General features: G+C 36.2%; 4 protein-coding genes, 1 long non-coding RNA gene, 2 other non-coding genes and 1 pseudogene across 9 annotated transcripts; 3 read left to right on the forward strand and 5 right to left on the reverse strand.

The window, feature by feature from the left end:
• The first annotated feature begins 1,663 nt into the window (after positions 1-1,663).
• On the forward strand, positions 1,664-2,950 carry LOC104699607 (NADH dehydrogenase [ubiquinone] iron-sulfur protein 5-B-like). Its single transcript, XM_010414945.2, has 2 exons — positions 1,664-1,943; positions 2,601-2,950. The coding sequence occupies exons 1-2, from the start codon at positions 1,794-1,796 to the stop codon at positions 2,700-2,702; spliced, it is 252 nt and encodes an 83-aa protein (XP_010413247.1). The 5' UTR covers positions 1,664-1,793; the 3' UTR covers positions 2,703-2,950.
• Positions 2,951-3,128: 178 nt separating this feature from the next.
• On the forward strand, positions 3,129-4,138 carry LOC104699608 (protein SRC2 homolog). The gene has a single exon (XM_010414947.3). It carries the CDS (start codon positions 3,129-3,131, stop codon positions 3,906-3,908), a length of 780 nt encoding a protein of 259 aa, XP_010413249.1. The 3' UTR covers positions 3,909-4,138.
• A 234-nt stretch (positions 4,139-4,372) lies between these two features.
• On the forward strand, positions 4,373-7,089 carry LOC104699609 (autophagy-related protein 18a). The gene is made up of 4 exons (XM_010414948.3): positions 4,373-5,490; positions 6,281-6,488; positions 6,580-6,706; positions 6,830-7,089. The coding sequence occupies exons 1-4, from the start codon at positions 4,606-4,608 to the stop codon at positions 6,918-6,920; spliced, it is 1,311 nt and encodes a 436-aa protein (XP_010413250.2). The 5' UTR covers positions 4,373-4,605; the 3' UTR covers positions 6,921-7,089.
• A 288-nt stretch (positions 7,090-7,377) lies between these two features.
• Positions 7,378-7,448, reverse strand: TRNAG-CCC (transfer RNA glycine (anticodon CCC)). Its single transcript has one exon. It is a non-coding gene; the product is annotated as a tRNA-Gly (tRNA).
• Positions 7,449-7,589: 141 nt separating this feature from the next.
• On the reverse strand, positions 7,590-10,177 carry LOC104699611 (beta-glucosidase 8-like; annotated as a pseudogene). Its single transcript, XR_015561614.1, has 12 exons — positions 10,022-10,177; positions 9,838-9,901; positions 9,704-9,756; positions 9,546-9,615; positions 9,372-9,449; positions 9,200-9,287; positions 8,873-9,119; positions 8,688-8,803; positions 8,380-8,609; positions 8,188-8,295; positions 8,018-8,108; positions 7,590-7,889 (listed from the first exon to the last, which is right to left on the reverse strand). The product of XR_015561614.1 is annotated as a beta-glucosidase 8-like (transcript).
• Positions 10,178-10,663: 486 nt separating this feature from the next.
• On the reverse strand, positions 10,664-13,187 carry LOC104699610 (beta-glucosidase 10). Of its 2 annotated transcripts, XM_019227289.2 has the most exons (12): positions 13,162-13,187; positions 13,007-13,056; positions 12,831-12,906; positions 12,662-12,733; positions 12,459-12,546; positions 12,119-12,374; positions 11,918-12,033; positions 11,614-11,840; positions 11,500-11,525; positions 11,306-11,393; positions 11,121-11,211; positions 10,664-11,004 (listed from the first exon to the last, which is right to left on the reverse strand). In XM_019227289.2, the coding sequence occupies exons 3-12, from the start codon at positions 12,889-12,891 to the stop codon at positions 10,764-10,766; spliced, it is 1,266 nt and encodes a 421-aa protein (XP_019082834.1). In that variant the 5' UTR covers positions 12,892-12,906; positions 13,007-13,056; positions 13,162-13,187; the 3' UTR covers positions 10,664-10,763. The 2 variants fall into 2 exon arrangements, with proteins under 2 accessions (XP_019082834.1, XP_087313945.1); XM_087457819.1 differs by lacking the exons at positions 12,459-12,546; positions 12,662-12,733; positions 12,831-12,906; positions 13,007-13,056; positions 13,162-13,187 and having other exon boundaries at positions 11,922-12,033; positions 12,119-12,222.
• An 884-nt stretch (positions 13,188-14,071) lies between these two features.
• On the reverse strand, positions 14,072-14,587 carry LOC147940683 (uncharacterized). Its single transcript, XR_015561615.1, has 2 exons — positions 14,448-14,587; positions 14,072-14,331 (listed from the first exon to the last, which is right to left on the reverse strand). It is a non-coding gene; the product is annotated as an uncharacterized LOC147940683 (long non-coding RNA).
• On the reverse strand, positions 14,129-14,199 carry TRNAG-CCC (transfer RNA glycine (anticodon CCC)). The gene has a single exon. It is a non-coding gene; the product is annotated as a tRNA-Gly (tRNA).
• Positions 14,588-14,800: the final 213 nt, after the last annotated feature.

Genomic DNA, 14,800 nt, shown 5'->3' on the forward strand with positions numbered 1-14,800 from the left:
ATATTAATAGAAAAACAAATTTTTGAAAAAGTTGATGTATCGCCGCCAGATAGCTCTGTGCACATTTTCGCAAAATACCCTGAAATTTTCTACTTAATTACATTAGCATGCCATTATATTTTTTTTAAAAACAATTAACTGAATAATAATTATAGATGTCATCATTTCTCACAAAAAGTTAAATATCACATATTAGAACTAATTAAATAATTACATACTATTTTAAGGCAAAATTTTACTAAAATTTACTTACAAATATACAAGTCAAAGTTATATTGATTTCTTAAAATCAATATAAGTAAAGATTCTAAAATGGCTATAAAAACATATCAATTAATATAAAGTTAATAGAAATAAAGAACATATAACTTATTAAACATATAACTTATTAACATAATCATATAAAAACAAAATGTTATTTTTATCTTAGTATTATTACCATAATAAATTAAATAACAATCTTTCAATAGTTATTATAATTGATTATAGAAATAAGTATATTACCCATGAATTATCTCCAATTATTAAAAGAAACTTAATTCCCAATAAATCTAGATTTATATATATTCATAAATAAATATAAAAAATGTCAACAAATTAGGGGATATCATTATGTGTGATTATTTATATATCTAAGTATGTAAACTAATTATTCTCAACATTTAGTATCAATTTCATTAAAAAATAGAAATATTGATAACCGAATAGGAATATACGTTCTAATTGTAAATTCATCTATGTGCTATTAAAAAGGAATGAGACAATAACCCTTATCATTATAAATAAGCTTAGTACCTAAAAAAATCATAATATATTTAAAATGAGTGACTATTAGATTATACAAAATTGTTATAGTTAATCGATAAACAATAAATAGAAATTTGATTTTTAAAACACACAAATTATATATTGCCATAAATTGTAACATTTTGTAAATATTTTTTTTACCACGTTCACATATTTCATAGGTGAAATATATTCTTATACGAATACACTGATTTTGGAATTTCATCAATTTTTTCATAATGTTTTTTTGGTAACAATCGGTCATTTATAGAAAATATTAACAAACTAACTAACTCAAAAGATTTAATAGCTTAATCAAAAAACTTAAATCAATAAATTAGATTATCTTCAGAAAATTTAGTATAGAATCTGTTTGTTACTAACATATAATAAAATTAAATAATTAAACTACCGAGTAATTTAGTATATGTTATTATGGTTAGATAAGAAATATGCAAAATTGTTATGATTACAAAATAAAACATAAGAAGATATGAATTTGATTTTTAAACCATACAAAAGACATGTTGCAATAAATAGTAACATTTTATCAATATTTTCTCTACTATAAAACCTCTTACACATTCAAAAATTTTATGAGTGAGCAGTTTTTAAATAAATAAAAAACTTTAATTACATATTCACAAACAGATATTTGTTCCAGATAATAAATTTCTTCGATTTATTCCGGTTGTTACCTAGTTGCTTATTATTTTAGGAAAAATTGTTTTTTGTTGCAACAACTAAAGCCTAATTGGTTTTTGGTATTAAGGGAAAAAAAAACGGTTCTCAGATGAAATTTAGTTGGGGCCATCAAGTGCTTATGTTAAAGCCCATAATTTAAAGGCCCATTATAGGATCAAATCGGGTTGTAATTGGATAAACACCCGAATGATTCGGATCCTTCGAAGAAAATCAATCAATCAGGCGAAGAAGAAGAAGAAGTCTTGAGATCTCTCGTCCCAACCAAGTTTAGTTTGGGAATAGCAGAGAAGAAGAAGGCAAAAATGGCGTCGGGGTGGGGGATAACGGGGAACAAAGGGAGATGTTACGATTTCTGGATGGACTTCAGTGAATGTATGTCTCATTGCAGAGAGCCCAAAGATTGTACTCTTCTTCGTGAAGACTACCTCGAGTGTCTTCACCATTCCAAAGAGGTATCTATCTATCTATCTTTCGCCTCTTTCCCTTTTTTTTTTAGGGTTCTTTCAATCCGTTCTCTGTGTTTCAGTAGTCTTCAATTTCACGCTTTTGATCAGTCTTTACGAAACCCTAGATCAATCAATCTGATGATTGTTTCTGGATCACCAGTTGGAACAATCCCTCTAAAACTAGTTGTTTCGTTTGCCTTATTAGATGTATAAATATATAAGCTTTCTTTTGCTTGCAACTAAAAAAAAAAAAAGTCTTGTGGTTTCATGAATTGCATTTCTCTCTCAAGTATAAATGTGGATGCTTTCACTACTAGGTTGCTCGTAGAGATTAACACCGCTGCTTCCCTTGTTTGAAATTTAGTTTCATGCCCTTATCTTACCCCATGAACTATTTAGCTGTTAAGTTTGGAATTTAGCTGTTAAGTTTGGAAGTTGAGGCTTACTCTTCAGCTCTTGTTCCTGTTTGATCCTTCAAATGGAACCATTTGTCCTACTTTGACGCAGATGTTCTCTCTGTATTGACATCATGGACGTGTTAGAGAAGCCAATGAAACTGAATGTATAGGGTTGCTGGTATAGATTCTTGGTTCTTTGGTTAGTATAAGGCTTATGGTAGATGGACTGATAAGGGAAGATGGCTTATTTGTGTATTTGTTGTAGTTCCAACGAAGAAACAGGATATACAAAGAGGAACAACGTAAACTAAGAGCAGCTTCAAGGAAAGGCGAAGATACCGGGGATGGGACTCCTACTCATCACTAATCTGAGTATTCTCCTCCTATCTCCAAAGTTTGCAGCCGAGAAGAAGAAGAATAAGCAAAAAAGGGTTCTTGAAGATTTCTGTATGTTGATGTGTCAAACTTTGTTTGATCGTTTTCAGTTTGAATTTTGCAATGGATTTACTATCTTTTCTTGTCTATTTTCCGCTGACTGAGTTGTAATATGCCTTTGGCTGTTCATCAAGCACAGACTCCTTCTTTCATGGTAATATTAATTTACTCTTACAGGTATATTAAAACCATAATGTCAAATAGACATTAAAAACAGAACAGTGGATGGAATCATGAAAAGGTCCTCTGTAGATAGTTGTTGTCATTGACTTTCTCTTAAGTCTTCTCTGCAATTTCTATATGTGTAGAGAGAAACAAAAGCTTTTGCATTTTTATCTTTAGTAGTAATAATTTTGAAATGGAGACGAAATCTCTACAGATAAAGGTGATGTCAGCAAAAGGGCTTAAGAAAGTCTCGAAGATGGATGTTTTCGTGGCCGTGAAGTTATCTGGCGATCCCAAATGCTCCGACCACCGTGAGCAGCGGACACAAGTGGCAAGAAACAGTGGAACAACCCCCAAATGGAGCAATGATTTCATGAAATTCCCCATTGACCAAACCTTAGCTGAGGCTAACCGCCTTGTGATCACTTTCAAGATCAAGCGAGAGCAACGTGGAAGCGGAGAGAAAGACATCGGCGAGGTTCACGTTCCTGTGAAAGAGCTTTTGGATCATCTTGGAAACGATAAGACCGGTGAAAGATACGTCACATATCAAATCGGAAAATCCAAAGGCGATATTAGTTTCACTTATTCGTTCACCGATCAGGTGGCGATTACTAGCGGTGGTGGCTGCTCACGATACCTAGCTCCCGAGCCGGTGCGTCCTGCAGCGACACACCAGCCTGTTTTGAACAGACCCGTATTGAGTCAGTTGCTTCCAAGCGTGGGATCGTTTAGCTACGATCACGTTCCTTGTCAGTCTCAGTCTCAGCCACCGTTTTATCCACCACAGGCTCAGCCGGAGATTCTTCCGCCGGCTTTCTTCCCCGGATTGTATCAGCCTCATGGATATCAGATGAGTTACATACCGGAAAGTCCACCGACAATGTATACATCTATATTTCCTGGCTTATCATGTCCGCCGCAGACACAACCGGGGGGACTATATCCACCGACGAGCCCTTACAGATTTTAGCTTAACGGTCAACGTCTCTGAGCTAAGTCGTCGGTGAAGAGATTTGTAGACTTTTTAACTAATGATCACGTCCGGTCCCCCTGCTTGTGTTTTTATTTTATTCTTCTTTTTTTTTTCAGTCACCCTCTGTTTGAAATTTTCAAACAATATAATGCTGTCTTTTTTATTTGTCTTTAACAGAAGAATCATAAAAATTGTTGCATTATTCTAATTTTTGAACTTGTTGAAAATATTGGCATACGATTGGGAGAATTATGTGTAACAAGTAATTATCCTGATAACAAATTTGAGAGAGCATCATAATCTATGATACAGTTTTTATTTTATTTGTAATTTTTCCAAATTTAAATATAACATAACATTTTGGAATGTGAATAGTATAATTTATAGAAAATGGCCAATTCATGAGTCGAATTTTTTTTTTTTGGGTCGTTAAACAAAAAAGAATCTAATAATTTGGTGTTATTCAAAAATAAAATTAATGAACTGTAAAAGATTCAGTTAGAAAATTTTCCCGTAAAAATTTGGATTTTGGATTTAATCCAATTTTTGTTTGTTGGTTAAATAAAGAAGTCGGAGTGGCCGCCTCAAGGAAAGAAAGATACGACGGCAACAAGCAAAGCACCAACAAGTCTTCTTCTTCTTCCTTCTTCACGTTTCTTCTTCCTCTTACGATTCCTTTCTAATTCCGTCTTCCATGGCCACCGTCTCCTCCTCCTGGCCCAATCCCAACCCTAACCCCGATTCCACATCTTCCGATTCTACTCTTCCCTCTCACCGCGATCGTGGAGACGACACCGAGTCTCTCGATTCCTTCTCCTCCATGACCCTCAACTCCTCCTCCGACGACGACCCTAATCTTAACTCTGATCCGATTCCCAATCCCAACCACGGCGTTACTCTTCCTCCTATCTCTCCCCCTACGCCCAATTTACCGGTGACTCCTCCTCCGTCCGTGCTTCACCTCTCCTTTAACCAGGACCATGCTTGCTTCGCTGTTGGCACCGATCGTGGCTTCCGGATCCTTAACTGCGATCCCTTTCGCGAGATTTTCCGCCGTGATTTCGATCGTGGCGGTGGTGTTGCCGTCGTCGAGATGCTTTTCAGATGCAATATCTTAGCACTCGTAGGTGGTGGACCTGATCCTCAGTATCCTCCTAACAAGGTCATGATTTGGGACGATCACCAGGGACGATGTATCGGAGAACTCTCTTTCAGGTCCGATGTTCGATCCGTCCGGCTCAGGAGGGATCGTATTATTGTCGTTCTGGAGCAGAAGATTTTTGTTTACAACTTCTCTGACCTTAAGCTGATGCATCAGATTGAGACCATTGCAAATCCTAAGGGCTTGTGTGCTGTCTCTCAGGGTATTGGTTCTATGGTTTTGGTCTGTCCAGGTTTGCAGAAAGGTCAAGTTCGGATCGAGCATTATGCTTCTAAACGCACCAAGTTCATCATGGCTCACGATTCCAGAATAGCTTGCTTCGCTCTCACTCAGGATGGACATTTGTTGGCCACAGCTAGCTCCAAGGGTACTCTGGTTCGGGTGTTCAATACCGTTGATGGCACCTTGCGGCAAGAGGTACCCTTTTCATTCATCAAAAATCCTTTCTTTATTTGGTTTGCTTCTGTGGCATGTGTAAGAATCTTGCCAAATCTGTTGCTGGTTTAGTCACTGACTGGTGGTTTCTGATTCTGATTATGAAGTATGCAAAGTTGGGTAGGACTGGATTTTGATGATCTCATTTCATAGTTTCTATTATTAGCTGAAAGATGCAGAGAAGTTCATTTATATGCACTAGGGTGACTGCTTCGAGTTGGTTTACTTGCTATTGTTGGATTTGTGTTTATTATGACAGAGGCCGATAGTTTTAAGCTTTTCTACAGTCGGTTTAGCTGTTTCTTCTCTGTGGATTTCTTTCGTTTATAACCTCAAGTCCCAACTTTAGATGGTACACTACTCTTGATAGATTGCTGAGGGTGAAACATGTTGAAAAGGAGGCATCTTTCTCTTAGTGAGATGAACCTGTTTATAGTATCAAAACATTACTAGGTTCTTGATAAACCCTTCAGCAAGCAATAGTTATTACAAAACATGTGGTGTTTTATGTTGCGGCTGATCTTGTTCCTTATGCTTCACAGAATCTTATATCCTTTCATTGGAGCCTTAGAAAAAAAATTCTTTATGCATTTGTCTTATCATCTTTATCAGGATTCAGGATGTTGGAATCACTCATCATGTATAAGCTATGAGAGATTTTGTGATTCTTATTTTTTGGAAATCTCAATTCTGTTTGTGATCCTTATAACAATGCCATATGATTGTGGAGTCCATGGAACAATAATGCGAACATGATGATGTGACTGTACAGGTTAGAAGAGGTGCAGATAGAGCGGAGATCTATAGTTTGGCCTTCTCTTCAAATGCGGAGTGGTTAGCTGTCTCAAGTGACAAAGGAACCGTCCATGTTTTCGGTCTCAAAGTCAATTCTGGAGCTCAAGTGAAAGAGACATCACGTGTTGCATCTGAACTTACTCGCTCTAATTCATCCCCATCTTCGTCTCTTTCATTATTCAAAGGTAAATACTGCAAACCCAAAGTCTGTTGCTTTCATTACTTAGCTGTTGGCAGCACATTGGTTGAGTAACCATGACTCTTTTGCTCGATTAGGAGTGTTGCCAAAGTATTTCAGCTCGGAGTGGTCGGTGGCTCAGTTCCGGTTGGTTGAAGGGACTCAGTACATAGCCGCCTTTGGTCATCAGAAGAACACAGTTGTTATTCTTGGCATGGATGGGAGGTGAGCAAAAAATGCTTGTAAATGCAATTGAGTTTAGAGGAATCTTGAATTCCTTATTATTTGGTCTGTGTGTATTGCATATTTGATTTGACCGGACTTGGGTTCTTTGTTGTTTTCAAACAGCTTCTACAGATGCCAGTTTGATCCGGTGAACGGCGGGGAAATGACTCAGCTGGAGTATCACAACTGCCTGAAACCGCCTTCTGTTTTCTAGAAAACTTTTATTCTCTTTTGTCCCTTTTATGTAATCTCTCTGCTACTTCAGTAGTGAGATTTGGTGCTACGATGGTGTAATGTATAGTTTGTTTGTATAATAATAATCAATGGTGTCTTATAATTTGTAAAAACCTTTTGATCGCTAACCAAAACTTATTCAAGCCTCATCCAATTGTGTCTTCCCCCAACAAACTGGGAAGATTTGAGTACGTACGTTACCTAAAACTATGATGAAAAAATAAAATACAGTAGGAGGTTTCCTAGTGACATATTTGCATTTTAGTATCCAAACCGAAAGGATAAAATTCCATATAACTAAACTCAAACAAAAGTGCTAGAGAATTAGCCTTTAAATGTAGACCCTAAGTATATTGCTAGAATTCAAACATTCATATAAAAGAATTGTATATTATTTATCCAAAAACAACAAAAATTGTAAAACAAAACTTGCAGAATGCGCATCCAGGGAATCGAACCCTGGTCAGTACCGTGGGAGGGTACTATGATACCACTACACCAGATGCGCTTTTAATATTATAGGCGCAAAATATTCATTTTGGGTGGGTAACGTTAAATTTTGGAGCAATAGAGCTTTGTTCTTGGTGACTGTGTTCAAGTGTTTTATTTGTTTAACTAATTATAAAATCCAGATTCACAAGATACACCATTTGAAAATTCACTGGGTTTTTTTCCTTATAATGGATAAAATTAAACCAAATCATAACATTACAGAGACGAATAACCAGAGAAGTTGCTTTGCAACTGAGTAGTAATATCTTGAGAAGCAACATCAATTGTACCATTGAGAAAACCAGTGTACCAAGAAGCAGAGAGCTTTGGAGACCTCTTGAGACCAGGATCGCTGAAATTCACATAGTACATTCCAAAGCTCAGCTTGTATCCATCCTCTATCTCATACAAATCCAACATCGACCATACGAAGTAACCTCTCGTGTCTGATCCATTCCTGATCAGTCAGAAGATATTTTCAGAAACAGTGTGTCACAAGTAAACCATTATTAAAGTGGGACATCAGACCACTAAAACAATCAATGCTAATATGATGAACTAAAAGATAAAGAAGGATAACAGTACTTGATGGCGTTGAGCACAGCACCAATGTAAGCTTGAATGTATTCAACTCTTGGTGTGTCTTGTAGCATAGAATCGTGTTTCATGAGTCTACCTGTTTATAAGAACAAAAAGGTGTGATTTCACGAGAAGACAAAAACAGAGCAAGAAGACAAAATAGAATGAAGTGTTACCATTTTCAAGAATGTAGATTGGAGGATTGTTATAGCTCTTCTTTAAATACTCAAGAACACCTTCAAGACCCCATGGAGTGGCATCAAATAGTGAAGAAGTCCCAGTGGCTGTCCAAAGAAGTAGTTTTATCAGCTAAAATAGTTTCCAAGAATTGTTCGATTGACTGATGATGAAAATAAAACTATGCTTACAGATAATATATGCGCCAATGTCTGCAAAGAAGGCTTCGTTAGTGCTGCTAGGAAAGATATAAGGTGAGGGTTGGTTTGTGACGTAGACTGTTATGTAGTGAACAATTCCAATAAAGTCAGCTGATCCTTTCACTTGCTCCGACTCTTCCTCTGACAAAACAGGTAACCTCGACCCCAAGGTTCTCTTCATTTCATCCGGATAGTCCCCAAATACCAAAGGCTTCAACATCCTGAATTATATATCAATCTAGTCTTTTAGATTTTGTCCTCAAGTTATTGAAACAAAAGAAAGCTTATATAATTCACACTAGCCAAAGAGGAAAGCTTTAGCTCTTTGAGTTGCGGTTTCATTGTCCTTGGAGTTTGTATAAGGAGATAACCCCAATGCAAACATACTAAGGCCTATGGATGCTCTTTGCTTACTCTGCACCATCATATGAACTATGTTTACAAGGGTTGAGGATTTTAAGAGCGAAAAATAAAATATGTATACCTTGTACTTTAGTGTATACAAATTGGAAGCGGAGGCATGAGCTAGCAAAATGTTATGGCCTGCAATATATGTCTCCATACAAGAATTTCCGGTAGAGCAATTGGTAGGAGGAGTACAATGTCCAAACCTTCTTCCTTGGCCATAATAAGCAATGGCGAATATTGTAGCTTCGTTGATTGTAGTCCATAGCTTCACATCCTCCCCAAATTCTCTGAAGCAAACATCTGCAAAAGCAGTGAAGTCTTCTCTGCAAGATAACAAATAAACAATATTTTTTAAAATTTAAAAAGTGACTTTGTTAGATCAGAGTCTTCTTTGATACTCTACATGATTTTGCGGTTGATCCATCCTCCGTACTCATCTTCAAGAGACTGAGGAAGATCATAGTGGTAAAGTGTAACGTGTGGCTCGATTCCTGTTAATAGTTTCGTCAAAAATTATCTTAGCTAGAAGCTATACTGAATTGGCTTTAGTTGGGGATCAAGTAAAAAAGCCTCACCATGATTTCGTAGTTCTTTGATGAAGTTCTTGTAAAACAATAGACCTTTTGGGTTAATGGGTCTTCTTCCATCTGATAAAGTACGCAGCAAAAAAAAAAAGGGTTTTAAGAGGTCGGAAACAATCTCGTTAGTTACTTGCAAACAAAGAAACAAGGAAGAGGCATTAACTAGGTTAAGTCTTGACCAGGAGATAGAGAATCTGAATGCTTGTAAGCCCATATCTGCCATCAGCTTAACATCCTCCTGCAAAAGTCACAAAAACGTCGAATTTGGAAAAACAGAGCTGATAACTTCTTTGACAAGTAAACAACAAAGAATATAAAAGAGAAACCTTGTATTTGTGATACCCATCACATGCTATATCTCCTCCAATACTTCCATTATCTGCAATTAGGGGATCCTATGCTCATATATATAAACGCCAAATAATGGACTCAGAATTTAAAAACTAATCTAAACAATTACAACAGTGGGAGGTTGTATCCCAGACGCTAGGAGTTCTTCCCTCTTCATCAGCAGCTCCTTCCCACTATTTCCACAAATTCCCCAACATAAAAAATAAAATAAAAAAACTCAATTTGTAGACAAAACAATGAAAAAGGAAAAAAGACAAGACAAATTGCCATTGATGTAGCTGCAGAGTCGGAACCTGATAAGCAGAAGTGGCTGCTCCGAAGAGAAAATCCTCGGGAAAATCGTTTCTGGTGAAGGCTTCAATACTGTAGCTTGTTGCCAAAACTATGGCCACAAGAAAACTAAAAAACAGAGAGAAAGGTTTCATTTTTATTTTCTTCTTTTTAGTCTGTCTGTCTTCAGTTTAATTGAAGGGGTTCAGTCCTTTTCTTGGACCATTGAGTGACCCTATCTACAGATATAGCAAAATATCTTCTTTTTTGGTTGGGTCATGCTAAAATGGGTAATATAAATTGTAATTTACGAAGCAAAATGCCAATTTAGCTAAATTTTACACTTGGAAATTATTTTGAATTATTTTGTTTTTTTTTTCCAAGATAGTTGTATTGTATGTACCATATTGAAAGAAGAAGAGTGAGTGGAGTATGACCTCATGGACCATGGTACATCTTTGCGTTAGAATTGGTTAAGACGAGAGTCACGAGACAGTGGACCATTCTAAGTTCCACCCAAAAAAACAAGAGAATCAAATTCTACTTGGTGTGACCGAATATATAGATTTTAATTGTACTAGTGATTTATTTATCTTTATTTTTTGGGAACAAAAATGCTAGAGTTAAGTTGATTTTTACACCAAATGAGCTTTATACGTTACAAGTCGCAGAATATTCTGTTTTACTTATCATTTCATATCCAGATCTTATAAAAAATCCATTTGCCAACTCACTGAACTGTTTCTCATAGAATAGTTACATTAATTACAGTGAAGAAAAGCCTGAGAGGTTTCTCTGCAACTGAATCATATTATCTTGAGAAGCAACATCAATTGTACCATTGAGAAAACCAGTGTACCAAGAAGCAGAAACCTTTGGAGACCTCTTGCGACCAGGATCACTAAAATTCACATAGTACATTCCGAAGCTGGTTCTATATCCAGCCATTAACTCATATACGTCAACCATCGACCATACAAAGTAACCTCTCGTGTCCGATCCATTTCTGATCAGTTAAAAAGGTTGATTTGTCATATTTCAACTAAAACTAACATTATATTGTGATATTTGACCACTTCAATGCTAATATAAGGACTAAAAGATGAAGAAGGAGAATCATACTTGACGGCGTTGAGCACAACACCGATGTAAGCTTGAATGTATTCAACTCTTGGTGTGTCTTGTAGCATTGAATCGTGTTTCATCGGTTTACCTGGTGTGATTAGAAGAATCTTAATTAAGAACAAAAAGGTGTGCATTCAAACAGACAGAACAGAGCAAGAAGACAAAACAGAATGAAGTGTTACCATTTTCAAGAATGTAGATCGGAGGATTGTTATAGCTCTGCTTTAGATCCTCAAGAACACCTTGAAGACCCCATGGAATAGCCTCCCACTTCAAGAAAAGCAGTTGAGTAAGGAAAAAATCTCCAGTTTCATGAAGATCAAACAAGAGTTTTTGGCATAACTATATATATATATATATATATATATATATATACCTCGGAAAATGAAAAGTTCCCAATGGCTGTCCAAAGAAAGAAGAGTAATCACAGTTAAAAAGAGTTGAGAAGCTTTATCTACTGATTTTGATGATGAAAGAAACCCAAGCTTACGGATCAAATATACGCCCATGTCTTTAAAGAAGCCTTCGTTCATGCTGGGAAAGATAGAAGGAGCCGGTTGGTTTGTGACGTAGTATGTTATGTAGTGAATAATTCCAATAAAGTCAGATGATCCTTTCACTTGCTCCGACTCTTCCTCTGAGAAAACCGGTAACCTCGACCCCAAGGTTCTCTTCATTTCATCCGGATAGCCCCCAAATACCAAAGGCTTCAACATCCTGAATTATATATCAATCTAGTCTGTCAGATTTTGTCCTCAAGTTACTAAAACAAAGAAAGCTTATATAATTAACACCAACCAAAGAGGAAAGCTTTAGCTCTTTGAGTTACGATTTCATCGTCCTTGGAGTTTGTATCAGGAGATAACCCGAATGCAAATATACTAAAGCCTACGGATCCTCTCTCCTTACTCTGCACCATCATATGATGAACTATGTTCATACGGAAGAATTAGGGTTTAAGGCTTTAAGAGCGAAGAAGAGATATCTATGTATACCTTGTACTTTAGTTTATACAACTTTGAAGCGGAGGCATGAGCTAGCAACATGTTATGGCCTGCAATATATGGTTCTGTAGAAGAATTTCCAGTAGAGCAATTGATGTATTTGTTAGGAGAACAACGTCCAGGCGGTGAGATTCCTTCGCCATAAGAACAAATGGCGAATATTGTAGCTTCGTTGATTGTAGTCCATAGCTTCACATCCTCCCCAAACTCTCTGAAGCAAACATCTGCAAAAGCAGTGAAGTCTTCTCTGCAATATTACAAATAAACAACAAATTTTTTTAATTTAACAAAAGTGACTTTGTTAGATCAGAAATCTTCTGTGAAACTTTACATGATTTTGCGGTTGATCCATCCTCCGTACTCATCTTCAAGAGACTGAGGAAGATCATAGTGATAAAGTGTAACATGTGGTTCAATTCCTGTTAAGTAGTTTTGCCAAAAAATATTCTATTAGAAGATATAGTGAATTGGTTTTAGTTGGGATCAAGTATGAAGACAGAAGGAAAATAAAGTATGTAGACAAAAAAAGCTCACCATGATTTCTTAGTTCTTTGATGAAGTTCTTGTAAAACAATAGACCTTTTGGGTTAATGGGTCCTCTCCCATCTGGAAAAGTACGCAGCAACAAAAAAAAAAGGTTAAAGAGGTCAGAAACAATCTCGTTAGTTACTTGCAAACCAAGAAACAAGGAAGAGGCATTAACTAGGTATAAGTCTTGACCAGGAGATAGAGAATCTGAATGCTTCTAAGCCCATATCTGCCATGAGCTTAACATCGTCCTGCAAAAAATCACAATAACTCATCGAATTTGAGAAATACAGAGCCAAAGATTTTACAAGAACTTCTTTAAAACGTAAACGGCAAAGAAGAAAGACAGACCTTATATTTGTGATAACCATCACATGCTATGTCTCCATTATCTCTACTATCTAAAATGTGATGTTTGTTGACAAAAATCAAAAACAAACAAACAAAGAAGGTAATCATACGTACATATTAAAAAGGAAGAAATTAAAAGAAAAAAAAAAGCTTACGAGAGTGGGTGAAAGTATCCTAGACGCTAGGAGTTCTTCCATCTTCATCAACAGCTCCTTCCCAATATTTCCATAATTAAATTCCCCAACATAAAAAATACACAAAAAAAAAATGCTCTATCTTATGATAGATAGACAAAACACATTTAATACTTATGAAGAACATAGAAGCAGAGTGGAACCTGATAAGCAGAAGTGGCTGCTCCAAATAGGAAATCCTCTGGAAAATCGTTTCTGGTAAAGGCATCAATACTGTAGCTTGTTGCCAAAACGATGGCCACAAGAAAACTCATAAACAGAGAGAAAGGTTTCATATTTCTTATTTCCCACTTTTCGTCGAAAGATTTAAGTGAAGGCAAATATGCCAAATAAATAAAATAATTGATGCGTTTTGTCGATGTTTTTGTGGAGACTTAGTTAGAGACGTACAGACGATTAAGTAAACGAGTGACCAATCTTTTCTATTCCTTCTTCCACTCGTAAAAAAAGCGATCTATGTGAAAGAAGATCATATCCCATAGTGACATGATTCTTGTTCTTGTGATGTGACCGACCTACATTTCCAGGTTTCTGTTAATTAGTAAATTTGCTAGCCAGCCAGCCCCTAAATGTTAAAAATGGATTTTTGAAACCAATTTAATTGGTAAGTTAAGATTTGTTTCCCCCATTCGGTTCAAGCTAAATTCATTGTGTTTTGCTGAACAAATAAAATATGCTAACTTTAGTTAAATTTTACATTTGGAGAATATTTTGTTTCTAAGACCATGATATGTATGTACTAAACTGAAAGAGAAGAGTGGGTGGAGTCTTAATGGTTACGTCTTGTTTCATTTTTGTACTAAAGGTTTGGCTAAGACAAAAGACTAGACCAGTTGGACATTTCCATAAAATGAGTTGCCACGTCAAAATATAATAATTCATACCAAAATTTATTAGTGATTTTCAATGTGAAGAAAAAAAAAATATTTGCTCATCCAGGGAATCGAACCCTGGTCAGTACCGTGGGAGGGTACTATGATACCACTACACCAGATGCGCTTTCTTGAACAAGCTTTCATATATAGGTATTTCACCTCTTTGTTTTCATACATTGGGCCTTCATTGGCTAAACTTAACTCCGTTCTAAAATAAGGCCCACGACCATCGGACACGCAGTGACCTTTGTGAACGCTTTGTTCGAAAATACAACCAAGAAAGAAGATTAGAAGAATAATAAGTGATAAAAACTATATATCTAATTTTTAATTTGAGCTAGTTAGATTCGTAAATCGGTTGTTACAACTTACGAATGACCACGCTCTTCATTTTACTTTCTTGACCAACGGTTGTAATTTCCTTGACCATGCAACGATCTATACTTCTTTCCCACTTTTCGTCGAAATATTTTGTGGAGACTTAGTAATTAGAGACAGACGATTAAGTAAACGAGTGACCAATCTTTTCTATTCCTTCTTCCACTCGTAAAAAAAAAGCGATCTATGTGAAAGAAGACCATATCCCATAGTGATATAGTTCTTGTTCTTGTGATGTGACCGACCTACATTTGCCAGCCAGCCAGAGCCAGCCCTAAATGTTAAAAATGGATTTTTGAAAACAATTTAATTGGTAAATTAAGATTCGTTTCCCCCATTCGGTTCAA

This window comes from Camelina sativa, chromosome 7, assembly GCF_030686135.1.
Source record: "Camelina sativa cultivar CO46 ecotype springtype chromosome 7, ASM3068613v1".
NCBI lineage: Eukaryota > Viridiplantae > Streptophyta > Magnoliopsida > Brassicales > Brassicaceae > Camelina > Camelina sativa.

Excerpts from the sequence above, each read along its gene's own strand:
- LOC104699610 (XM_019227289.2), bottom strand. The coding sequence starts at position 12,891 with ATGGCAGATATGGGCTTAGAAGCATTCAGATTCTCTATCTCCTGGTCA. Across the intron at positions 12,734-12,830 it reads CTGGTCAAGACTTATACCTA|ATGGGAGAGGACCCATTAAC; the intron begins GTTAATGCCTCT and ends GTACTTTTCCAG. Across the intron at positions 11,394-11,499 it reads GGAACTTTTCATTTTCCGAG|TGGGAGGCTATTCCATGGGG; the intron begins GTATATATATAT and ends CTTTTCTTGAAG.
- LOC104699609 (XM_010414948.3), top strand. The coding sequence starts at position 4,606 with ATGGCCACCGTCTCCTCCTCCTGGCCCAATCCCAACCCTAACCCCGAT. Across the intron at positions 5,491-6,280 it reads ATGGCACCTTGCGGCAAGAG|GTTAGAAGAGGTGCAGATAG; the intron begins GTACCCTTTTCA and ends GTGACTGTACAG. Across the intron at positions 6,489-6,579 it reads GTCTCTTTCATTATTCAAAG|GAGTGTTGCCAAAGTATTTC; the intron begins GTAAATACTGCA and ends TTGCTCGATTAG.
- LOC104699607 (XM_010414945.2), top strand. The coding sequence starts at position 1,794 with ATGGCGTCGGGGTGGGGGATAACGGGGAACAAAGGGAGATGTTACGAT. Across the intron at positions 1,944-2,600 it reads GTCTTCACCATTCCAAAGAG|TTCCAACGAAGAAACAGGAT; the intron begins GTATCTATCTAT and ends TATTTGTTGTAG.
- LOC104699608 (XM_010414947.3), top strand. The coding sequence starts at position 3,129 with ATGGAGACGAAATCTCTACAGATAAAGGTGATGTCAGCAAAAGGGCTT.